Here is a 27,007-nt window from a genome sequence, read left to right as displayed (position 1 = left end):
CTAAAGAGATTTCTACATTTATGTCAGTTTTCCTTTTACATTTTGAGAATGGAAAAAAAAGTGCGTTTAGAGAGAGGAACTGAGCGGATTTCCTATGAGGATCAGATAACTCCATTTGGGATGAAATCAGGATGAAGCATGAATGTACTAAAATTATATACAACTAAAGACTATGACACTTAATTAAACTAAATAAAAATTCATACTAAAATTAAATGTTGGCACTTGTAAATTAAAAGAAAAGTTATATAAAAAGACATATCTTCACATCCATGCATGGCACATGTTATATACAAATGACCCAATTCGTGACATCTTGAGTGAAGAAAATCTTAACCTAGTCTTAGCTCTAAAAAAAGGATTCGAATTATCTTCACAGTAGCTCTCTGTGATGAAATCTTTTTCTTCTAGAGTAGAAGAATACAAATATCATACTTTCTCTCTATTTTTTTAAATTGCTTATTTGTTGGGTAAGGAAGGTAGAAAGACAACACTGTTCTCTAAGGTTTCTCATTTGGTTTGCCATAGAGTTTTGGGTTGTAGCCACCTTGTCCAGAGATCTCCCTTGGGTCATTAACAGTCTATCCTAGACTTGGATATTGTCATTTGGACAATGAGTAGCAATGCTATCTTTTGGTCTAAGCGGGAGTTTAGTTAGCTAGTGCTCGCTGCATGACTCTCCACACTGCACTCTAGGTCATTTCATGCCATGTAACAGAATAGATTAGAGCAGAGCATTAGCTGTCAGTGGCATGCCGCAAAGGCGGATTGAAGTAAAAACAGAAGAAATTACATTGATATTAGAAAATAAATTGGCATTCATCCCCTACCATAATGTCAACTATCATAGAAAATGCAGAGACCTATGATGTTATAAGAGTGCAAGAATCGAACCTTAAAGAATGACAATTAACATGGCAGGACTCTGAAAGAAAAACAAAGGATCAAGGAGTTTTTAGAATAAATTTGTTTCCTCTTGATTCTCAATACTAGTAGCAACCTGATGGCATAACCAGGTTAAATTTTGAGTTCCAGTACAATACAGGCATAATAGACTAGCAAGGAACTAGGCAAGAATTCTCTCAATCAAAACTGTCAACAGCAACACACTTGAGTGATTGCAGAATACAGATATTGGCATATAAAGCAAGGAGTTTAAAAGCAACATGCCTATAAAACTCAAAAAAGGCTGTGAACGATTATGTTCTCATGATAAAACATATTTGATGTCATTCTCTGAAACAACAGAGTCAAAATACAGTGCAACAACAGTCAGTGAGTTGGATACTGCAGGAAGGATGGACGAGAAGTGCTTGAAGAAAATTGATATTTCTATAAGAATGACAAAAAGGATTCACTTAAAGTACGCTAGCTCCAAGAGGAAGGAGGTGGAATTCAATAAATCACTACGTTGACTCAAAAATTATCAAATAAAAGTTGGGAATGTCCAAAAAATAAGAAATGATATTGCAGCTATTATTTAACTTTTAAATCATAAGAATATGCAAACATGATCTAGAATAAGTAGGGATATCATCTGGATAGCATAATCACCAGGATAAATTCAATTATATACCAATGGAGCTTCCTTTGGCACGTCTCATGAACAGGACTTGTTATTCATATTTGTGGCAAAAGATAATCAACCACTGAAGTAGATTTCGAACCTGAAGCTTATTATACGACAAGAACTATTTCTCAAGCATACAAACATTTTGTTCAGATAATATCAAACAGGAATTTCACATAAATACTTAAGGTTACAATAAGACTGGTTTATAATCACAGTTGACATTGTTTAAATAAGAAGAATCTCAAACCTGATTATAACCGCAGAACCATAACCGCAGAACCCTTCCCTCATGTTTACCCAGAATGCAAAGCTAGAGGAATTCCTTCCTGGCCCCACAAAATCTTAACCACTTCAGGGACCTTTTCTTTATATGGGATAACAAAATTCTCCACGAATTTCTTATCTGTGAACGTCAAAAGAGAAGTAAACTTGCACTTAACAGCCCATAGACTTTTCGATTTCAACATTTCCACCACACGAAACCGAGGAATCACCCTCTTCTTCAAACTATACAGGAGAAGGGACGGATTTTTGGCGATTAGGGGAGGCGTGTAACCAACTTCCTTGACATAAAAGTGCATCTTTTTGCGTAGCTCGTCCAAGGATAGACACAAGAAACTTGGCGACTTCCTGAATGCCTCGGAGAAGTCTGTCTGCGACCAACCAAGGCTTATCAAGAGGTTGCGCTTAGCCTTGACTTTTTCTTTACTGACAGTTTGGAGCATATAAAGGGTCCATAGATACATTGGAGATTTCCTAGGCATCCCCAGGTCGTCGGCTCTATCGACCAAAGCATGAAGTGCTTCTGGTTTCTGGCCAACAAATCCTGGGTGGAGTCTCGCTGCTCGAGACACTCTATCTTCAGAGATACTGCACTCTTCCCTTAGGAACTTTAAGTTGGGAAGTATTCTTTTCTCAAGGCTGAACCGGAGACACCAGCGATTCTTCTTGATATTCTTGACGAGAAGCTCCCTCGATCCAAAGAGGCTTTCCCATATCTCCAACTTGGGGAGTATAGAACGTTTCAGGTTACAGCTAAGTATGAAGGGATTCGATGCAACGATCTCGATTATGTCAGACTTCGAGAAACCCATATCCACAAAAGATCGGAGCTTTGGGGCCAGATTATTCTTCACATCGTAGATAATGAAATTAGGGTAGAGAATGACGATCTTCTTGATATACGAATCCTCGAAGCCCTGGGATCTCAAGAAGTTGAGAACAACGTCGGCTTTCTGGGTGGATTTGACGCGGGATAGTTTGGAGACCTTGGATGCCTCGGCGGCGGATAAGCCCCACGAGCGGACTAGGTATTCGGCCATGGAAAGTGGTTTGGAGGAGTGACCATCCGCCGAGGCGGCAGCATCCGGGAAAGTCGAGGAAGAGAAGAAAAATGTGTGGCAGCCGGATCGCAAGGAGGCCAAGATGCTGCGGCGGCGTATGATCGAGGGCAGCATAGCGGCGACGCTTGTAGCCAAGGCGGCTGTTTGAATTGCCACCGAGTTGGAATCTCAATCCGGTTCGATTCCAAGTTGACCTATTTAGATATATAGAATACTAAAACCCTAAACCCTATAATATTTTCTCTCTCTATATAGATATAATATTTTATTTTTGTTTATATGAATCTGTTTTATATCTAATCTGACATATATTATCATGGGAATTAGAATATTTTTTTTAATTAAAAGCATGCCCATTTTTGTAAGGTTTTTTCACTATTGTTCTAATAAACTTGCTGCGGTGTCCCAATCATACAGCTAATAAAGGCATGCTTTGTTGCTTTGTCTCCATCAGTTCCAGTGTGGTTAAAAATCATGGACGCATCCACCAAACATCAAGCAATCCAGCGGAAATATATTTATTAATTGCGTGATTTTTTAAAATAATAATAATAATAATAATAATAATATCATGCGTGATAGTTGCAGATGTGGCTGCAATTAGCTTCTTGTATAGCTGCGTCTCAACTACAGGGAGACCGGAGGGTGGGAGAAAGCATCAGGCCATCGAGTAGTTGGGTGAGGGATGAGAAGTGTCATTATCAGCTAATTAAGAAGGTAAGAACTGTTTAATATCATTCTCCTTCACTACATCGCAATATAATATCTATTGGATTTGTTCAAGGTTTTTGAATTTCCAATTAGATGTAATAAAAGTGTAATTTTTTTTTTCAACTTTCATTAAATAAACCCTAATAAAACAATAATTGAGGACGATTCGTTTGGAAAGGTGCCATCAACCAGACATGATGCGCAGGCATGATTTTTCTTGTTTGCGTCCATCCAAATCAATCATCATGTTCCATTGCTTGCTCTACTTATTTTCCCCCTCCTTTTTTATTTTCCCTTTAACTTTTACTTCTCTTACTGCTTCACAAATCATTTGAGGATTTTCTTTTATTATAAAAATTTAATGGAAATAAAAGAAAGAAATCTATTTTAACTAGGAAGAGGTCTGAGAGTCGTACTATTTGCAATGCTGTGACTATCAAATATTTTTAGTTTCATTACAAAATAACCATCTTTTATGGTTACTTTTCGGTTTACTTTACATTAAATTATTCAGTATTTACAGACAAAACAATAAGTTTCTACGTTTTTTTTTAAAATTAATATCTTAATTACAACTAAATAAATTTTTTAAAAAAAGACGGTTTAATAAGTGCTAACGTCGGTGTCGGCGGACGCCGACCCGCTACGTGCCGGAGAAACGAGCACTCGCTTCGCTGTTTACTAGCTGTCGGTGGAAGTTGAGGGGGAAGGAGAGGGAACACTGTGAGAGATTTGGAGAGTGATGCGAGGTCGCCGTAAATAATGAGCTATATATTCGATTCGGTTGGTGGAAAATAATTGGATCATCCTGATCACGGAGCCTCTTTTACCTCCCCGCTCGATCGAAGGGGAGGAGAACAAGCCAGACTCCGATTCCGTCTCCGGAAATCTAGCGGCATTTGGCGCCCTTTCTGTCGCCTTGTCTGTTTAAAGGTCAGTCCTTTCCTTGATTTTTCCTCTCTTTCGCCCCTTTTCTGCGTTTTCGAAGTTGGAGTTGAAGTTGGTGGCGACAATCTGGTGTCGCTTGAGGAATCTGGCAAGCTTGCGATTGTTTCTCCCTGCTGATCACTGAAAATTGCAATCTTGCGGCATTTTGTTTTGGCAGTGGACTTTTTTGTTTATCGTTTATCTGGGAGGTGGTAGGAATCAATGGATGTGATTTGGGTCGGATGTATCTAGTGATTTCTAGCTTGGATCAGGTTTGATTTCCTTCAAAATTTCTGAAACCACGAGAAATCATCAGATCTGGGAAAAATAGCTAGGTGCTTATTGAACTTCGATTTTTAACTAACATATTTTCAATTCCTTAGTCTTCGTTTGGTTAGATCAACTACTGAATGTCACCGACCGGTGTAGGTTTTCCCCTGGTTCGATCTTTAGTCACTTCTCTTTCACCAAGTGCAGATCTTGATTGTTCCTTTTTCTCCTGAATAAATCGGGACGCAGGTTGTGTAAAGCGACAGTTGGTTCTACCCAGTGAAGTCTCTTCATCTCAGTAAAAATGGCGACAACAGTCACTTGGCAGTATACCAGCAGCAATGGTGGAAGCTACGGAGCTTCAGATTTGGTAATTCTTATTTCATTGTTTCTTCCTTCTCATGTAAATTGAGCATTAATAAAAAGGAGATATCCTCTGAATCTGTAACCTCTAAGATTAAAATCAATCTACAAAACTATCATACTTGTGATAAGTAATAGCAATTTAGCCATATGATCATGGTTCAATACAAAAGAAAATATTAACTTTATACTGAATTGGAGGTTAACCTAGAAAAAATTGTTTTCAATAAAAAATGACAGATTTGCTAATCTAATAGGTGATAGTAAAGCTAGGTTGGTACCTATTGAAGTACCAAATACCATGTCAAAATGTGGCTCTTGTCAAAATCAAATTTTTAATTGCCCAACAAAAGTTACAGTGCTAACTTTTTTTGGTTGAATTTTCTCACAAGTACTGGAGATTGGTACTTTAACTATACTGATTCATTGTTGAACATGAAATCTATCAAATTTTCTCTTATGTTTCGTATTTAGATTCAATTTGTTGCCTTAGCTCCCCTTATTTAGTAATGTCATGAATCATTCTATATTCGCTGAACATTTGGATTTTAAAGTGTTGTTAGCATCTCTAAAATTTGAAATTTCTTTATAGAAAAGCACCTGAATATTATGAATTCCATGCAACATTAGCCATGTAGCATCAAATCCACTAAATCATCTGAGTATATTCCTGTAGATTAGGTAGAAGTAGCATATGCCTATATTAATGGAAGCAAAGGACAAAAGTAAAAAAACCTAAAAGGAAGACTGTTTTGTGAGGGGCCATCTCAACATTGGGGCATTTGCATAGGACACATATTCATATCATAATTTGCCTTATAAGATCATAGTTTTTTTACTTATTGTCAATGATCTATACCAAGTTTTTTTGAACATCCACTGAATCTTCTATCATCATCATTGTCAAACTATGTGAGTTCTAGCTATTTGGAACTCATCATCATTGTCGATAGTTCTAACTATTGGGGCTATGATGAAATCATTCCTCCATTGAACTCATGCAAGATTATATCACCGATAAGATTCGTTACTAAATCACCTTTACTACATTAATTAATTGTGTCGCCTTATCCTTCACACCTTGAACCTAATTGGGGAGACTTGTTTGATTATAGAATCTATTAATTGTCTTTGAAGTTGCTCAGTTCCTCTTCACTTATCATTGCCCAACGCACAACCTTCTTTAAATTTTGAATCATCTTTTTATCATTTGTTGGAGGTCGAATCTCAGCTGATTATATTCTCCTTGTAGTTCATTTTGGGACAGATGTCCTAAGGTATTTGCTATCAACAATGAACAATGAAAATTACACTGATAAAAGAAGAGATGCATTATCAGTATGATACTGTAAATCCTTGGTATGATTGTTTTTCATTACGCATGAAACATACTAACTATAATTCACATTATTACTTGATAAATGTTGAGTCTGAATTAAACAGGTTAATCTTATCTGTCTATACCTCTTCTAATTAACCATAGTCTCAAGTCTCAACATTATGTTACACTACACCTTCTCTAATTGTGGTGTGCAATAGCATGATCAGGCACTTTCGGGCTGTCAAAATCTCTTTGATTTCACTAAGTTGTAGCAGACATTTAGGTTTTGAATACCCTGAATGCATAAAGTAAGTGATTTTGAATTTGGAAAAGCTTTTAGTACTTAACCAATGCAATAGAAATCTACCAAGTATTACTACATTCTCATCATATGTGTACTGTTAGTTTCTTTGTCTTGACAATTAATCATTGATGACTTAGGTGGCATAAAAGCTTCCAAATTGATAAGTTTTTCATTTTATGCTCAATTACTTATGTAATTATAGGAGAGGAAGTTGGATGCTAAAGTCCAAGAACTGGAACCGCCAACTCCTCTATCAGTCACAAAAATGGGCCTGAGGTGAGTCTGTATATTTTTTATTTTAAAACTATCATCATCTTGCTTTAGTTAGGTGTATCAAATACATGAATTTTGAATGTCTTATATTTGTGACTAAGTTTATCTATTTGATAGAAACATTGACACCCTAGGCCTTTCCAAGTTTGTATGTCATGTGCAAATCAGAGACATAGCTGTTTCCCATGTTCATTCATCAGCATCATAGCCCATTCTCCTTATTATTTACTAATGTTTTAGTAGTACATGGAATATAAAAGTTATAATAATGGAGACTTGTGCATGGTCAAACAACAATTAGTTATATGTTCCAGCTGCTGCTACATAAGACTTATTCCGCCAGTGAGTTCTATGCAAGGACATATTATCAGTGATACCTGTTAATGACTAAAAAAATTCGCACCACAAGTCAGGTTGTTATATGTTTTAGGTGCTAGGTCATGTTGTCTAAGAATGTCCTAGAAAAAAAAACAGCATTGAGTTTTCCAATATTAAGCACACAATTAACAACTAGCTTTCCAGGAGTATTGCCACTTTTATTGTCATCTAACTTCTTTCATTTCATGTGCTGCATAATATGTCAATAGGCTATCCATTTAGGTAGGCATCAGTAAAATCCAAAATTTAACTCTCCTAAATGTTAAATTATCTCTTATAATTTGATAATATGATATCCAAAATGGAATTGGTTGTCTTTTCTTGTGTAAAATTTCATATAAATCAATTTGAACCAAATTGTCTTGATGTATTATGTTTTCAAATGATATTGTGCTAATTAATGAGAGTCTGGAATTTGAATTGTGAAGGGAAACTTGAAACTAAAGATTTGAAACTAAGATAATCAAAACTAGATGAACTTACTAGTGGTATTCAAAATAAATCTTAACCTATGATTTTGTATCGATATTGTGCTAATTGATGAGAGCCTAATTGGAATAAATTTGAAATTTTAATTATGAAGAAAAATTGGAGATTTGAAACTAATATAACCAAAACTAATTAACAAAATGCACTTTCAAATTCATAAATGGAAAAACATAAGAGAGGGAATAATTGATGTTGATGCAACCATCCCTAAGTGATCAAGCTCAATCATGGGTGTTGATGGTTAGGCCTTGCATTTTTATTTCATATACACGATAAGTTGTGTTGGAACTTGGCAAGACACACAAAACTTGCGGAGTTTGTTACTCAATGAGGTTGAGGTTGGATGAAGACTTGGAGCCAAGGAGACACGTCCTATGGCTTGAAGGTCCAATGGAGTTAAGAGAAGGATGCATGACATAGCTGAGGGACCACAAGACAAGAAGTATTAAGATGATGTTGAAGTAATTCATGGAGCTTGACTTGGCGCAACCAAGTTGGTTGACTCGGTGACTCGAGATCCACTAGAGATCAAAGGGACGAAATGAGACATCTGGGAGACTGCAAGATAAGGAGCATTGAGGCGCAACATTGATGATAGCTGGAAGAAGGCAAATTACGTAGGTATGGAGTGAAGGATACATGTGGAGAGACTTAAAGGCCTAATGGGAGATAGGAGACAACTTATACTTTGGGGTAGAGCTCGAGTGAATTATGAGAGTTGAGTGACCTATTCTTTGGAGTTAGGTTAAATCTTGACTTAAGCGAACACTTGATCACTATTATAGTCAAGGTTCTAGTTGACTGGTGAGGTGAGTTGACTAGGCAGTCGACTGGTTAGGTGAGTCGACTGCCTAGTCGACTTAGGCTTGTTGTTGGCTTGCTAACATCATGCATCTGTTCCAAGCCAAATGAACTTGTTTAGTTGACTAATGTTGGAATCTAATCGATTGATGACTCAATGTAAAAGTTGGAAGATAATTGTTCATATGATACAATGAAGTTGCAATGGTCAGATGGCATATGGAGTGAAGCAGTCAACTAATAGTGGAAGCATGTTGACTGAGATTGGAAAAATAGTCGACTGATCAACAATAAAACAATAAAAAGTGAAGCTTCAAAATGTTTGAAAGCTATAAAAGGACCAAAAGGAGCATTCAAAGGTTAGCAAAAATATATATTGCCTAATCTCTGGAGCTTTCTCTCTTGTACTTATGACCTAAATCTTCTGAGCTTTTCCTTTGTAATATTGTAAGAAGATTGTTAATAGAGGTTTTTTCCACCTATGGAAGGCATCCATGAAGGAGAGTAGGAATAAGGGCTTTCGGGAATAACTCATTGAAAAGTCATAGGTCGTAGAGTAGGAATAAGGGTTCCGAACCACATTATATGGTTTGTTAATATTGACTTGTTTATTCTTTAATTTTTTCTGCATATAATCTTGTGGGATTGACCTTGTTAATGCATTAACAAAAGTATCGATTGCTATTTGAAAGTTTAAGTACTATTCACTCTCCTCTAGCCATTTGTTCACTTTATGTCACGATCCTAACAATTGATGTATGCTATTTGTATTGATATTGTGCTAATTTTTGAGAGTCTAATTACAATAAATTTGAAACTTACGAAGAGAAACTTTATACGCTAGAGATTTGAAACTAAATTAACCAAAACTAATTTGCAAAATGCAATTTCAAATCAGCAATGAAAAACACAAAAGGAGTAATTGGGTGGATAAGAAGTGTTAGAACCTATTTAGATGAGAGAACTAACCTATTAAGTTGTTAGACTGCTACCATCATGCAGACTACCCTCTCATTGCCTCACCATGCCTTGGATTAGGATTGCTTCGATACCAATTGCATAGTTTGCTTAGATGAGAGAACTGATCTATTAAGTTGTCAGTTACAAGCACCCATATTTAAGCCCAAGTTAATGGTAGTTAACTCATCTAAGCTTATACATCTTCTCTATTAGACCACAATTCATCATGTTAGACTAAATTGGGGTGGTACAAAAAGTTCTTGCAAAGTTTTATATATTGGATTTATAATTTGATAAGGAGATAGAAATCCTTAAAATGAAAAAGAACAAGTTTTTAAAATTGAGAGGAACTTTTCAAACCTAGTATGATGGTTGTGTCTTACAATATAGATTTACATAAAGTTCATTGGTAGGACAAGATTCATGTATGGTGTAGCTGACTTTAGATAGCTAGGACTTATAGTTTAATTCTTTTTTTGCTGCTGCTGTGGCTGTTTCCAGGGATCGTGGTAGCATGGATGACACTGATGGAACTATTTCAAGTGTTGCCCAATGCATAGAGAAGTTGCGTCAGATTTACTCTACTGATCAAGAGAAAGAGAACGCTTTGAAAGAGCTACTAGATCTGATCATAACTCGTGATAGTGCTTTTGGGGCTGTTGGTTCTCATTCCCAGGCAGTTCCCATTCTTGTTGCTCTTCTCAGATCAGGGTCATCAGGAGTGAAGATTCTGGCTGCAACTGTTTTAGGATCACTTTGCAAGGAGGAAGAATTAAGAGTGAAAGTACTACTTGGTGGCTGCATTCCTCCTTTACTTGCCTTGCTTAAATCCAGCTCAGCTGAGGGCCAAACAGCTGCTGCAAAATCTGTTTATGCTGTTTCACAAGGTGGAGTGAAGGATCATGTGGGCTCCAAGATTTTTTCAACTGAAGGCGTTGTGCCTGTCCTGTGGGACCAACTGAGAAATTATCCCAAAACTGGAAGCACAGTTGGTAGTTTGCTTATTGCTGCTTTAAAAAACTTATCCAAAAACACTGAGGGATTCTGGTCAGCAACTATAGAATTTGGTGGAATTGATATACTAATAAATCTGATTGCTTGTGGCCAAACAAGTACCTTGGCAAATGTTTGCTATCTTCTTGGATGTGTAATGATGGAAGATGCATCAGTTTGTTCTCGAGTAACAGCTGCAGCAACCACCAAGCAACTCTTGAAGTTGATTGGACCTGGTAATGAAGCCTCTGTTAGAGCTGAGGCTGCAGGCACTCTTAAAGCACTTTCTGCACAGTGTAAGGAAGCAAGACGTGAGATTGTCAATTTAAGTGGAATACCTTCTTTGATAAATGCAACTATAGCCCCATCAAAAGAATTCATGCAAGGGGAATCTGCTCAAGCATTACAGGAAAATGCAATGTGTGCATTGGCTAATATATCTGGCGGGTTGTCATATGTGATTTCCAGCCTTGGTGAGAGCCTTGAATCATGCAGTTCACCTTCACAGATAGCTGACACATTGGGCGCTTTAGCTTCAGCCTTAATGATATATGATTTGAAGGCTGATTCTATCAGGGCTTCAGACCCTTCAGTTATTGAGAAAATATTGGTCAAGCAGTTTAAACCAAACTTATCATTTCTTGTACAGGAGCGTACTATTGAAGCCTTAGCTAGCTTGTATGGGAACACCATTCTCTCAAGAGCACTTAAGAATCCTGATGCAAAGCGCCTGCTTGCTTGTTTGATAACCATGACGGCGAATGAGGCACAAGAGGAGCTTGTTAAGTCTCTTGTGGTATTATGCAGCAAAGATTGCAGTCTATGGCATGCACTGCGTGGTCGCGATGGTGTTCAGTTGTTAATCTCTCTTCTTGGCCTCTCTTCAGAGCAACAGCAGGAATGTGCAGTTGCTTTGCTTTGCCTTCTGTCCAATGAGAATGATGAAAGCAAATGGGCTGTGACTGCTGCTGGAGGGATACCACCTCTTGTTCAAATCTTAGAAACAGGATCTTCAAAAGCAAAGGAAGATTCTGCAACAATCCTTGGCAACCTTTGTAATCACAGTGAAGATATAAGAGCATGTGTGGAAAGTGCTGAAGCTGTACCTGCTTTACTTTGGCTGCTAAAGAATGGAAGTGATAATGGGAAGGAAATTGCATCAAGAACGATAAATTATCTAATACAAAAGTCTGATACTGGAACTATCAGTCAGCTATCAGCTTTACTAATCAGTGATCAACCTGAGTCTAAAGTTCATGTATTGAATGCGCTTAGAAGTTTGCTCTCAGTGGCTCCACTCCCTGACATTCTACGCGAAGGAAGTGCTGCAAATGATGCCATTGAGACAATGATAAAAATCTTGATCTCATCAAGGGATGAAACTCAATCAAGCTCAGCATCAGCCCTTGCAGAACTCTTTGACAGCCGCAAAGACTTACGGGAAACCCCTGTTGCTATGAAGACCCTTTTGACTATAATAAAGCTCCTTAATGTAGACTCAGAAAAACTTTTAGCTGAGGTTTCACGCTGCCTTGCTGCTATTTTTCTTTCCATTTTACAGAACAAGGAGGTTGCTGAAGTTGCTAGAGATGTACTCGCCCAGCTAATTCTGCTTGCCAATTCCCCAGCTCTTACAGTAGCTGAGCAGGCGATTCATGCTTTGGCTAATCTTTTTCTTGATCATGAAATTGCTGCACAAGCATTTCCAGAGGATATTATTTTCCCTGCTACACGTGTCATGGAAGATGGCACTATAGATGGCAAAACTTATGCTGCAGCAATAATCGCACGGTTTCTTCGTCATCGCACCATGGATCAAATGTTGGCTGACATTGTGAACCGTGCTGGGACAATTCTCAAACTCACTGCAATTCTTGAGTTTGCTAGTGTTGAAGATTCAGCTACCTATGAAGTTCTTGATGCACTAGTGATGTTATCAAGGTCAAAAGGTTCAGTAGAACTCACAAATCCACCATGGTTAATTCTTGCTGAAAATCCCTCTAAGATAGTCCCTTTGGTATCTTGTATAGCTGGAGGAACCCCCTTATTGCAAGATAAAGCTATAGAAGTAGTGTCAAAACTGTGTTATGATCAGCAAACTGTATTTGGTGTTCTACTCTCTGAAGCTTCTGGATGTGTGTCATCAATTGCAAAAAGGGTAATTGAGTCAAATAATATCAAGGTCAAAGTTGGGGCAAGTGCTCTTCTAATTTGCACTGCAAAAGAGCAAAGCCAGAGGCTGATTGAAGATTTGCATGAATCAAGCTTATGCAACCGACTTATTCACTCTCTTGTTGGGATGTTGCAGTATAAAGGTTCTTCAGCTGAAAAACTAGATGATGAATGGACGACAGGTATAAGAATTAGTAGGAATGCTACAGGGAAACCTATATCTGGAGAAATTGAATGCAACACAGCCTTGATCTCTGGTAACATGATGGCTCCATGGCTGCTTGCTAAACTTGCTGTTCACACTAAAAGTACTAAAATAACCCTAATGGAGGCTGGGGCAGTTGAAATTCTCACAGACAAGATATCTCAGCACGGGTACCTGCCCATACAGGTAAATTGAAATTCTGCACCATCAATTTATTCATATTTTATGAGTTTTTTTTTGTATGTGGATATTTTAACACAAATATTGAAAGGCAATATGACATTTAGCATAGAGCAATGGATACTATTAAGACACTAAAGAAGATTGTGAAGGAAATTTTGATATTCTTTATTCTATTAAAGCATTTCAAATATCTACATTTTATTCTCTCAAATATTTTAAGTATTTATGATAAGATAGTTGGTATATCTTTCATTTTTTGCCTTTTCTAAGTTGTATGATCTTTTTAGTATAGTTAATATATTAAACTCGAGTATTATTTTTCTATTTTTTTATATAATTGTATAATTTTGTTAATCCATTTTTTCTGAAGTATTTTTCACTTTTAGTGAATTAAGTCAAAAGTCAAAACCAAAAAGAAAAAAAAACTGGCAATTGTCTGTATTTTTTTACTAGGGACTTCTGCTCCTCCACTACCTCTCTTCTACTTTCCTATTCTTCAATCTTCATCTGTATTATTGGGGCACCCAATTTTCAATGAACCACTCCAAATTGCTTCTTTCCATCCAATTAAGTCGGTTTTCAATGTTCTCCTGCAGATTAAAGTTAAACACTCTCATGAGTGAATGGCCTTTGCCTCCCAAATTGCTAGCCCAACTTAATCTATCATGAAGCACTTGAGCACTTCTAAATATACAACATCTGAACTCGAAAATTGGAAGTTTAATCATTAACCTATTCCTGCTAGCTATATACTTTTCTGCTGAATATAAAATTTTAAAATGGTATACCCTGTATCTTTGATACTATGGTAGCTCAGAACTTTCGTCTCTTTGAACATGAAACTTGCAGAATGATTCCAGAGAAGATAACAGTATATGGGTTTCTGCTTTGCTTGTATCATTGCTATTTCAAGACAGGGACATTGTTCGATCAAATGCAATAGCACGCTCTATTCCAGTGCTTTCAAGTTTATTGAGATCTGAGCAGTCTGCAAACAGATATTTTGCTGCACAATCTTTGGCAAGTCTTGTCTGTAGTGGCAGCAGAGGAACTTTGCTTTCTGTTGCTAATTCTGGAGCAGCTAGTGGTCTTATATCTTTGCTTGGTTTTTCAGACACAGATGTGGCTGATCTTCTAGAATTGGCAGAAGAGTTCGCATTGGTTCCAAATCCACAACAAGTTGCATTGGAGAGGTTATTCAGAGTTGATGACATAAAGATCAGCTCAACTTCACGGAAAGCCATACCCCTTCTTGTTGATCTACTCAAGCCAATTCCAGATCGACCAGGTGCACCATTTCTGGCTTTGAGCCTTCTAACACAGTTGGCAATAGATTGCCCATCTAACAAAGCGATAATGGTGGAATCTGGGGCTTTAGAAGCACTAAATAAGTACCTCTCGCTAGGTGTGCAAGATACTACAGAAGAAGCTGCCACAGATTTATTGGGCATTCTGTTTAGTACTGCTGAAATAAGGCATCATGAATCAGCACATAGTGCTGTTAATCAACTTGTTGCAGTTCTGCGTCTAGGAAGAAGAAATTCCAGGTACAGTGCAGCTAAAGCACTTGAGAGTTTGTTTTCATCAGACCGCATTAGGCATGGAGAATCAGCTAGGCAAGCTATTCAACCCCTGGTGGAGATTCTAAGTACTGGTACTACAAGGGAACAACATGCAGCTATTGCTGCTCTTGTTAGGTTGCTCAATGACAATCCATCAAGAGTTTCTACTGCTGTGGATGTTGAGCTTAATGCAGTGGATGTTCTCTTCCGCATTCTTTCATCGAACAATTCTCTCGAACTGAAGGGGGATGCTGCAGAATTATGTGCTGTCCTCTTTAGAAATTCAAGAATTCGGTCTACTGCAACTGCTGCACACTGTGTGGAGCCTTTGATGACACTATTGGTTGGTGAGTTCAGTCCTTCCCAGCACTCTGCAGTTCGGGCATTGGATAAGCTTTTGGATGATGAGCAGCTGACAGATGTAGTTGCTTCACATGGAGCTCTTGTCCTACTGGTAAAGCTTTTGTCTGGTAGAAAATATAGCCTTCATGAGGTTGTTGCTAGAGCATTGATAAAATTAGGCAAAAACAGGCCAGATTATAAGTTAGAAATGGTTAAATGTGGAGTAGTAGAAAATATACTTAGCATCCTCTGTGAAGCTCCAGATTTTGTGTGTGTTGCATTTGCAGAACTTCTTCGGATACTGACTAACAATGCTAGTGTAGCCAAGGATCCATCAGCTGCCAAACTTGTAAAGCCACTTTTTCTTTTACTTTCAAAATCCGAGCATAGTGCAGATGGACAGCATAGTGCGATGAAGGTTCTTGTTAATATTTTGGAGCAAGACAGGTGTCAAACTAATAATTATAATCTGACACCAAAACAAGCTGTCGAACCAGTTATCTCTCTACTGGCTTCACCTACTCAAGCAGTGCAACAATCAGCAGCCGAACTCTTGTCAATTCTACTTTTAGAGGAAGACCTGCAGAAGGATCCAGTGACCGAGCAAGCAATAATTCCTCTCATTCAAATTCTTGGATCAGGTTCATGCATTGTACTGCAGAAAGCAATAAATGCTCTTGTTATGATTGTTATGATCTGGCCAAATACAATTGCAAAAGAAGGTGGTGTCCAGGAGTTATCCAAGGTCATACTTCAATCTGAGACTCCCTTGCCTCAATCAATATGGGAATCTGCCGCTTCTATCCTATCCAGCATCTTGCAGTATAGCTCTGAATATTTTCTGGAGGTGCCTGTGGCTGTTCTAGCGCAACTGCTTCATTCTGGAATAGAAAGCACTGTCATTGGTGCTCTTAATGCCCTCCTTGTCTTGGAAAGTGATGATTCAACTAGTGCTGAAGCGATGGCTGAAAGTGGTGCCATTGAGGCTTTAGTGGAGCTGGTCGGGAGTCATCAGTGTGAGGAAGCTGCAGCAAGATTACTGGAAGCATTATTAAACAATGTAAAGATCAGACAGACAAAGGCAGCTAAGGCTGCAATTGCACCACTATCAATGTATCTTCTAGATCCACAAACACAGTCCCGGCAGGGGAAGATGCTTGCAGCTCTTGCTTTGGGTGACCTTTTCCAGAATGAAGGTCTTGCTCGAACTACAGATGCTGTTTTAGCATGTCGGGCTCTGATAAATCTCCTTGAAGATCAACCAACTGAAGAAATGAAAGTTGTAGCCCTTTGTGCACTGCAAAACCTGGTAAGTTATAGCCGATCAAATAAAAGAGCAGTTGCAGAAGCTGGTGGTGTCCAAGTTGTTTTAGAGCTTATCAACTCAAGCAATCCAGATACATCAGTTCAAGCAGCAATGTTTGTTAAGCTTCTTTTTTCTACTCAAACTATTCAAGAATATGCTTCAAGTGATACAGTAACAGCAATTACTGGTAAAATCTTGTGGACTTAGTCTCTTAAAAAATGTCAACATGTTCAATCTCTTAACTCTTTTCTGCACAATATTATGATCCGTGTCCCCCATTTAGCGATTTAATAAATAGTCATATGTCATAAATGTCTGAATTATGGGATGTGCAGCTAAACTTTGTTACCTCTTTTATATGATTTATAAGGGTGAATAAAAAGAGTACAATTGACTGGCTTAGTTTTGATATTTTCACCAACTTCCAATAGGATTGAGTTGAAACTCAAGACGCATGTCACTTATTTCCACAATAATTATTTGCTAATTTTGTTTGACAGCATATTATCTGTGTTACATTCTATTTTTCTTCACATTTTTTTAGATCATTTTATTGTTAATCTCTTACATACATTCGATATATGTGCAGCTATGATTGAGAAGGATTTATTAGCCTCAGGAAATGTGAATGAGGAGTATTTAAAAGCACTGAGTGCACTGCTAAGCAACTTCCCTCGCTTGAGAGCCACTGAACCTGCTACACTGAGTATTCCGCTTTTAGTAAAATCTCTCAAAACAGGATCTGAGGTGTCTCAAGAGGCAGCATTGGATTCATTATTTCTTCTCAGGCAGGCATGGTCTATGTGCCCAATTGAAGTTTACAAAGCTCAGTCAGCTGCAGCCTCAGAGGCAATTCCTTTACTTCAATTCTTGATTCAGTCTGGCCCACCCCGGTTTCAGGAGAAGGCTGAGCTTCTGTTACAGAGTTTGCCAGGGACATTAACTGTTATCATAAAACGTGGGAACAATTTAAAACAATCAGTGGGAAACCCAAGTGTCTACTGCAAAGTTAGGCTGGGCAATGATTCACCTAGAACAACCAAGGTAAAACAGTTCTTATTCTATGCTTTGTGCATTAACAAATTAGATATTTGAGCCTAATATCTGGCATAATCTCTTGCAAAATTTTATTTTGCTTCTTTCACAGTAGATATTTGAATGTCAGTTTTAAAAACTTTGAAGTTTGTGGCACTGAGTCATGGCTCGCAGAATCAAGTTACATGTGTATTCCACTGAAACTTTGTTCATTGAGTTATTTTGTAGGTTAAATTTTATTTCATGGTATTATGTATCTTTTTTTTTTCTTTTACTAGAAGGGGGTTAATTATTGTTACCGACAATATGTTATATGTTAATCCATAAGCAGGATGGATTAATTCAATTCTTTGTTCTCTGAAGAAAGTATCCAAAAATCTTGTTAAATTACTAGGTTAAATATGAAGTGTCTTTCATTCAAGGACATTTCCCTCATATTGACAGTCAGTAAAAAAAAATATCCTAAGACACTGAATAACTGCAACTCAAATATTTTTTTTCCTCCTTTCACATAGGAGGTCCAGGTCAACCATCTTTTCCTGCTCTCTTGATCTTGAATTACCTGGTATTGAATGCATCTCTACGAGTTTACTAGGCACACTTTTTTTTCCTTCACATTTTCATCTTTTGTAAGCCCTAGTAAGGTTGATAGCAATTTAGGGATACTTAGCACGCTTCAATATTCTCATATAAGAGAATGATTAGATGGTGGTTTTGCATCTAAAACTTGTGTGATTTACAAGTACTGATATTTTGGGCCTAAGCGGCCTTATCCTAATTATCTTGTTCCATGTTAATAGTAGATTGGTGTTTGTTAAAAGGTTGCTTTCTCCATTTTATATTTCCATTTGTAGGCCAGGTGATGACATCCAAAATTACATTTTGTAACTTTACTCATTTGTAATTATTCACCAACTTTTGTCGTCTGCTTTCTCCAAATGATTAATATTGAGTTTATAAAATAAACATTTTTTCTACATTAACTTATTTTCTTTCTGTTGAAAAAGAAAAATTTTCTTGTTATGTATCTGTTTCCTTGTAGTTTTACCATATTTGAAGTGTATCATGAGACAAAAAAATAGACTTACTCATACTCAGACATGCCGAATATCACAAATTTGATATACAAAATATATGTCTGTCAATTTTTGCTACATCTTAGAGTGTTGGGCTACATCTTAGGGTTGGATGATTAGCAAACGATTTAAACATTCCGTTGGAAAATGAAGACAAAGTATATAAACTTGGGCTGATAAAGGGTTGTTAGCAAGACTTCCTTTCTCAGTCATCAAGTACCTCACTTGGTAAATCTACCTCTCTGATTTTGATAATAATCAATAGTAAGATCGATCTCTGTCATGGAGTCTGAACATTGCAGCTTTGCACTTCTCTCCTAATACTATTTACCATTCTGCAGATTGTATCTACTGGTGCTACGCCTGAATGGGATGAAAATTTCTCCTGGGCATTTGAAAGCCCACCCAAGGGCCAAAAGCTTCATATATCTTGCAAGAACAAGAGTAAATTTGGAAAGGTCGTAAGCCAACAAAGCAGATTAAAGCTACTTGTCATTACTAATAATTTTTTGGACTTGCTCATTTGATTTTTTCCCCCCAGAATTAACATACCTCTTTAACTTGACTGCAGAAAGCATTTGGAAAGGTGACAATTCTAGTCGACCAAGTTGTTGTACTAGGATCAGCTGCCGGAGAGTACCTCCTACTTCCAGCAAGCAAAAGTGGAATAGCTCGAAACCTTGAAATAGAATTGCAGTGGTCCAACAAATAACTTCTTTTACCTGTGTACCATCCATATAGTTTAGTGTGGCTGTTCTCCATTTGCTCCTTTTTTCTCCACTTGAGCAATCCTCCTTGTGGCACCGTTTGCTAGGAAATGTGTATATGATTTTTTCTGGTGGTTCTTGCTTCAATATGAAAAGAGTGTTAGTCAATCCTACTGCATGTAATGAAGTTTTTTTCCTCCCTTTTTTACATTCAAACATATTAAGAAAATTTACGAATTTGTATCTTTCGATTTTTGTTTTTGGGCAACTATAGTCTGTAATCTAACGGGCTTCTTTTATTATTTTTTCCTTGTATGTATGAAACACTTTTTTTGTTGAATACATTAATCAGCATTGGGAGATTATTTACTTCTTTTGATTGCACATTTTTCAGAAGTCTGCACATCCAATAACTTCCCTCCGCATGATTCAAACAGATCAAATGTTCCTCTTCGCATGATCAAACCAGTCATGAAAATAGCCAGTCTGCAGTAGTCCGTTCAATCTAGTTTAGAACATCCTTTTTTTTGTCAATATCTTATGAAGTTAGAGTAGAAACTCATGATTTAAGAGTAAGCATCCCACTATAAATGCAAGTCGGTAGATATATATAGCTATGTTTATCCTCGTCCACCTCATTGATTCAATCTGTAACTAATATCCACCAGGAATTTAGCAGCAAAGAAAAGCATGAAGTTGACCTTTGCAGTTGAACCTTCACAACATTAGCACATAGAATACAGGGTCCACTGCAAGCTTTCCTTCCCTGATATTTTTCCATGCATTGCAGCTGTCAGCTGTCAGCAGTCAGCTTGCCTCGAGACCATTGTCTGCTGCTGCCAAACCAAGTAGTTTTCTGATGATTGGAGCCACTTACTGCTTCATCAAATGCCACTGTGTTCACTCATGCAGTTTGTTCAGCCGTCAGTGTTGCAGACCAAATGGCAGCGCATTAATTCTTATCAGCAGAAATCTAAATAATAATAATAATAGTAAAAAGAATTGTTGACAGAGACTGCTTATATAAGTGAACCAATGCCACCCGGATCAGATTTGTCACTTTCAAAACTTGATCATTTTATCTAAGAAATATTCTTCCAGGAGTTCCACTAAAACACATCATATGACTCATGATAATTGTTAGGTTGGTATGATTCTGACACGTTGTGAGGTCAGAAACTTCATCCTCTTCATTTGGACTGGAGCAATTTATGATATCACAAATTTAACAGATGTGGTAGTTGTCAGTTTACGCTTGGAATGGATTTCAAACCTTAAATTTGACAGGCACTAACATCTGTTATTAACAATCGTCGTCCCTAAATAAAATTTAAAAACGATTTTCTGTCACAACGTTTGTTACATGAAAAAGTAAATTTTATCTATATCTCTCAGTACTCTAGATCGATCAAGAACATAAGACACTCCTGTGTTATGTTCTCTAATCATATCCTTAAGCTTCTACACGTAACTCAAGCTACTAGAAAAGTGTTTAAATAAGTCAACCCTCCGTGATTAATTCTTATTTGAATTAGAGGAACAAATGAAGTTGTAGGTTTGCAAACTTGTAGCTTGACTTTAACTTGGGCCTACAGGTTATAGCTTGCTTAATCATCTTCATTGATCTCAAATATTAAATCAGGAGTGTGCGTCAAGTGCCTAATTTACTACTACAGATATTATGAAAATCTATGCACAAACTAACTTAAGAACTAAAAATTCTGAATCCTATATAGCCACTTGCATGGTGCTCTAGAAAATGTGTTTGACACAATTAATTTAGGTTCATTGAAAGGAAACCAACAAATAAAAAAAAATCACAAGAAAAGGGGATTCCCGGTCCCCTAACCCTCAACACAAGCAATCTCAAAGCCATGGCTGGCTAATGCTATAGACAATAACAATTCATTACTTTATTGACAACAGAGGGCTAATGGCTTCCTCATCCACGGCAAGTTGTGAACGTGATGAACAAGCAGGAATACAATGAAAAGTGATCACTGTGGCCGAGATGAAAAACGTCAGTTACCAAACTCTAATGGTGACTTTTTTTGGCCTGGTCATGGCTCATGTTTTAAAAAAATACTGTAATCAAACGGCATGACGTAGAGATGATTTAGATGTGAGATTAGTCATTAGTGAAAGACACTCCTTTTGCAATAGGTTTTGTTTGGTAGTTGCAGATTTTAGGATCAAAATTTTCATTTGAGTTTTTTTTTTTTTTTAAAAAATAAGCTTTTGGACGCAGTTCTTCAGTTCATTAATGGATTGGTTTGGTATGAGGGAAAGAAAATAATTAGAGAAGAAAGAAAAACAGGATAAATGTGCGCATAAGTTCCGAGTAGAAACCAGGATCATCGATTGAGAATTTAGTTCCATAACAACGAAGCTTACACCTCGTTCCAAATTTAGAATGAGAGAATTGAACTTTTGTGTCACAAAGGATTCAAATGCTCTGGTGACTAATGTTCGAATTATTAGACATTTTTGGGTCTCCCAGAGCAAATGTAGTACAAGCCACCGCGCACGATGCTGAGAGAGAATCTAAAAAGAGATGGACCCCATGCCACGCCAGCTGACAATGATCCTATATTAGATCCTCAATCTCAATTGGTCGACAATTAATCAGTCTATTAGTTGAAGTTAATTATTAGTCGTGTCTATTACTCTTTAATTTCTAGTGATGTGCAACACGGAAGTTTGATAATTCCGCTATGATGATGAAAGTTTACTGAGACATCCAAAAAGAGATTCTTTTTTCATTCCGTGATGCAAGTGTTTTATCAATTAGCTTGCAACTTTGCTTCCTGATTGAAACTCCTGTTTCAGTGTTTAGTGGCCTAATACCGATCATTGGATCAATTTGTAGAGGAGCAGTTTTTTTTTTTTTTGTTGATCACCATTGCAATGAAATAATCAACTCAAATATGAATAACATCTCATTTTATTCCATGCCAAAAGAGAAGCATTTTACAGGAAACAGAGAGATCTGAAAGAGATTAATGGAGATATATAACATTCTCATAAGCACCAAATCTAACGCTTCTTTTACAGATTAATTCGTTGGTGCTGGAAAAATATAGAACCATATGATATCCCTGATGAAAAAGATCAAGCAGTCACTGCTCCACTTGTGTCGTCGTTATCGACCGAGGATTTGGCCGGGCACTTCTGTTTTCGTTCATCTAAATTGATGTGTTGCTGACGGCACTCGAGGCTGCAGAACGCGATCTCACCCCTGCAATTTTAATACGTTTAAAATATATATATATATATATTAAAATATTTTCTCTTTCTTATTAAAGAAATAATTAAGAAAGATTTAGCACTGAAGATTAGATACGTTAATCTTAATTAGAAAGATTTAAACAGCAAAATACATGCTTCCAAAGCGATTTTAACATTAATATTGAAGGGCAATTCGTACAGAGCTGTTAAATGGCCATTTTGAAAATTTTAAAGGTGAACGACCATGAAAGAGGAAATCACGAAAAGAAGTGCAAGGATAACTAGCTCTCATGATAAACCCTAAAAAGACGATCTTTGAAACAGAAATCGCAGAGTAAACTAAAAATATGTGGAAGGCGGTGTGGAGAGAGGAAGTACCTATACATGTAAGCATCCCGTCCGGGCCCGAGGCTTCGATTGCACAGTCCGCAGGCCCTCAAGAAGGGCGCCGCCCCAGGCAGTGCGGAGAAATCCCCGGCGCCACGTAGTCGCCGGCGGGGAGAGGGCATGGATCCCACGTTCCAGGAGGGTGATCTCTGCGACATATCCGCCGCACCCCACTGCAGATCAAGGGGTTGGCCTGCGATGGGTCCGTCCTGAACCAGAGGCTGGGGGGCCTCGACGTCGAAGAGGACGCGGGCGGGGAACTGAATCGAGCTGGTAGTGCGCTTCATCGGTGAACTGGACCGCTTCCCGAGCAACATCCTTGTCTGTGGAAGATGAGGTAGAGAAGTGATTGGAGGCCGCGCTGAGGGAGGGAGGGAGGGAGAGAAACTGGGAAGATTAGAAGAGGAAGCAGCACGAAGGTTTTGGTAACCAATGCATCGTCTAGAGAGGAGGGAGATAAAGAGAGAGAGGTGAATCGATCTGGACCGTTCAAAGTCCCGATGTCCTAGATGGCGTTTTCAAGATGGAGATAAACTTCAGGGGCATGTTTGAAAGTTACCATTTTATTTTATTATGTGGACTTCTCTAAATTTAGCATCCGTTTAACAATCGAAGACCAATTTTTTGTTTTATTTTTTTAATCTACGTATTCAATTCTTCAGATCATTTCAGTAAAAAATAAAATTCATCATCCTAATTATTCCACACGATGATCGATCATTTATAAAAAAATAAATAAAAAATATAATTAATTTTTTGAATCATTACACAAATAATACGTCGCTTCATAATCAGTATTAGTAGCCCTTAAAATCAATCCATCATATCTTATTAATTATTTTTTATATTCCTTAAAATAATTCAATTTATTGATATGGGGAAATTTCGCAACTTTTGCATTTAACAACCGGCTAATTTTGATAGAATAATTAAATATATATTTTAAAACTCGCCATTCACCACTGCAAAATAAATATATTTGACTCTTTTTTCTCAATCTATTATAACTTTTTTTTTTCTTATTATGTGTCCTATATAAACTAGTTTGATATAGTGATTATAATGGTTGGGATGGTTGATGAAATGGTTAGATAAAACATATTAGTAAGTAGCTAGTGTATAGTATAAATTAAATAAACTTAAATACTAACAACTTCAACTTATTGCATTGATTAAATAAGCTTTTTTACAAAAATATAATTTTGTTACAATTTTATTTTTATTAAACACATTAAAAATGTAACATTTTATAAAATTTACAATTTATTCAAATATATATATATATATAATATATATATATATATATATATATATATATATATATATAATGTAACATCCTGTAAACATTATAATATTAAACTATTTATAAAATGTTAAAAATAATACGTTTTATTTATTAGATTAATATTTTAATCAAAGTTGAGTTTGAAAATTTTTTTAATAAATAAGATTTAAATGCAAATCAATTGTAAATAGATATTGATGGTGTCTTTTTCAAATTGCTTGGGCTCCTCTTCTCCTGAAGTTACAATTGACTCTTGGGACTCTGAGATCGGATGGCTAAGAGATAAAGCATGTTAGGATTCAGCTCTATCGGTGTAATCTCTCCGACGTTCAAATCAATATCAAGTGATGGAAATAGATCATAAAGAGAACATGTATTAGCAAATATTAGGAAGAAAAGAGATAGTTTAGTAGAGAAGAGTTGCCTCCATGAATAAGAAGAAAATAATCATCCTCCTCTATATTTACCTTCGTCGATCCTTATATATCCGATGAAAGAGAATCTTCACGTAGTATCTGATATTGTCGGGTTGTTAGGTGGCCAAGGACAACAACTGTTAGACCGTACATTAACATTGTCGGATCGTTGACATGTAAGTTGTTGGGCCATTGGGAGTTGTTAAAGGTTGAGGTCGAGTTTCTGATTTTCTAAGTTCGAATGGAAAATCGTTGAATAAATATCAAGTACTCAGGAGAACAGACTCTAAATGACATTCCAAGTATTGTAGCTCTGCGGGTACTATAATTTCCCGAATACTATAGTATCTCGAGTACTATAATTTCGTAGGCACTGTAGCATCCAAGGTACTATAGTTTCACGAGTACTATAGTTTCACATGTACTATAACATCTCGAGTTGTAGGATAAAAGTCGGGTACTTGGGAAATAGAACTAGAGGATCTTGAAGAGAGACCGATGCTTGGAAATAATTCTGAGTACTATCACATATCTCCCTTTCAAGTCGGACTGAGGAGTAAAATCGAATAAAATCCAATTAAATACTGAATTGAAGAGGATCAACCCGGATAGAAAACTCCAGATTGATTTCATTAAGAAGCTTACAAATCTAAAGATGGGTCTCAAATACAAGCTTACAATTGTTTGGCATATAATTTTCCTTTTTCAAAACTATTATGTGGTCACTATTAAAGGAGGTGACGTGGCCAAGATTGTTTAGAACTCACCTAATGATTCGCGACAAGGTTGTTTAGACCTCTCCTGAGGATTTGTGACAAGTGGAGAAAGTTGTTTAGATCTCTCCGAATGATTTGTGACAAGTGGAGGTGGCATGAGTTGGAAGTTAGCAAGAAGAGGACAAGGATCCGAGAAGGATTTGAGTATGTCAACGTGACGAATTAAACAGCATGATCCGGTACAATAATTGACATGTTTTTGTTCCTCGAAAACTATAACTATAAATAAAGCGCTTTAAGAGGATCCAACAAATTTAAAGTCGAGGATAAGATTAATTATGGTAAATCTTGGAATAAAATCCAACGTATTCTTGGGCTTGAAAACGGTGGAGAGCATATGTCAATACGAAACTAAATTCTATAAGTGCAATTATTTAAAAGTATCTAAAAATTTTAACCATTAACTAGCTATCTCCATCCTCTGTGGGTGATGGATCAATAATTGACATTAATAGCCCATGGATAATGGTAAGATGGTTAGGTCCATCAACGACAAATAAAACATTTGGTACAAGGGCTACAACAGCTCCACAAAACATCACACTTCCTGGTCTTCATGTATCAGACCTCTGGAAGCTGGAGGACTAGGCATCACTGATCCCAGAATTCACGGCCTTTTACTGCTATGCTCATGGAGTCATGGTGGTGTAACCTCTTGACAGCCAGGTTCAATGATAGAAACTTAGCTAGATGGCTAGTGATACATGCTATGGATAGATAGGTGGCTAGGTGATACACTACCGAAACATTGTTGTTTAGTGGGTGGGGAACACAAAAGAAAGGTGCACAATGCTGAAGTGATTATAATTAATCTTAAAGTATCCGTGACTGAACCTACTGAAGTAGCAAACTTGTCCAACCTAAGAGATAGACTGGTAGATCACAGGATTCAAGCTGGAATTTCTGATAATATTCTTTGGAAATGGAGCTCGAATGGGTTATTTACAGTTAAATCTATGTACATTTTTTTCAACAGTGGCCCAACAATCCAAATTCGCTCCACAATCCCCTGGAAATCATTGTGCCCTTAAAATGTCAAAACTTTTATGTGATTGGTTATCCGGAACAAAGTTCATAGTAAGCTAACCTCCAAAAGAAGGGCATTATATATAATACAAGATCGCCACTGCATCTTCTGCAAACATCATGCCGAAGAAAATAGCCGCTTATTGTAGGTGTGCTTATTCACTAAAATGGGTCGGTTCCATGTTACAGAAGCTGTCGAGATACCAATGAAGAGAATGGTCCAATAGATTCTTGAAGAAGAGTGGACCAATAAGCATGCAAACACCAACAAGCATGGATATGGTAGGTCCGACTGCTCTGGAACAACATTTCCAAGCTAAACACGCTGGAGTCTCCTTCCACTCACGGCTGATCACAACTGTATGAAAGCTGGATATGGAGGCTGAAGGACAAGAAAAGGATAACAGCCGAAGTCTTGCATCAACAAGGAGAAAAGGCAGCAGCAAATTTTTACAAGCACGCGGTGTTTTCCTGCGTCATACTATTGCCTTCTTGATTCAGCTTGCTTGCAGGCAGGGTTTTTTTTCAGTTAATTTCAGTTATGGTAGTTGCAACCGCTGGAATCAGGGAGGCGACCTCCCATCAGATGTCAGCT

The 27,007-nt window shown here is 37.2% G+C and overlaps 3 protein-coding genes across 3 annotated transcripts; 1 reads left to right on the top strand and 2 right to left on the bottom strand.

The window, feature by feature from the left end:
* Positions 1–1,702: 1,702 nt before the first annotated feature.
* LOC141839737 (uncharacterized) lies at positions 1,703–3,060 on the bottom strand. Its single transcript, XM_074727555.1, has one exon. It carries the CDS (start codon positions 3,028–3,030, stop codon positions 1,867–1,869), a length of 1,164 nt encoding a protein of 387 aa, XP_074583656.1. The 5' UTR covers positions 3,031–3,060; the 3' UTR covers positions 1,703–1,866.
* A 1,389-nt stretch (positions 3,061–4,449) lies between these two features.
* LOC141839007 (protein CELLULOSE SYNTHASE INTERACTIVE 1-like) lies at positions 4,450–19,462 on the top strand. The gene is made up of 8 exons (XM_074726652.1): positions 4,450–4,560; positions 5,074–5,194; positions 7,015–7,088; positions 10,215–13,269; positions 14,116–16,663; positions 17,066–17,520; positions 18,929–19,045; positions 19,159–19,462. The coding sequence occupies exons 2-8, from the start codon at positions 5,129–5,131 to the stop codon at positions 19,297–19,299; spliced, it is 6,456 nt and encodes a 2,151-aa protein (XP_074582753.1). The 5' UTR covers positions 4,450–4,560; positions 5,074–5,128; the 3' UTR covers positions 19,300–19,462.
* A 2,760-nt stretch (positions 19,463–22,222) lies between these two features.
* On the bottom strand, positions 22,223–23,322 carry LOC141841741 (FCS-Like Zinc finger 6-like). Its single transcript, XM_074729934.1, has 2 exons — positions 22,901–23,322; positions 22,223–22,532 (listed from the first exon to the last, which is right to left on the bottom strand). The coding sequence occupies exons 1-2, from the start codon at positions 23,224–23,226 to the stop codon at positions 22,406–22,408; spliced, it is 453 nt and encodes a 150-aa protein (XP_074586035.1). The 5' UTR covers positions 23,227–23,322; the 3' UTR covers positions 22,223–22,405.
* Positions 23,323–27,007: the final 3,685 nt, after the last annotated feature.

This window comes from Curcuma longa, chromosome 11 (assembly GCF_044706935.1).
Source record: "Curcuma longa cultivar G26 ecotype Majalengka, Jawa Barat chromosome 11, ITB_CL_G26_1.1, whole genome shotgun sequence".
Lineage (NCBI taxonomy): Eukaryota > Viridiplantae > Streptophyta > Magnoliopsida > Zingiberales > Zingiberaceae > Curcuma > Curcuma longa.
This window is presented reverse-complemented; position numbering and strand designations above follow the sequence as displayed.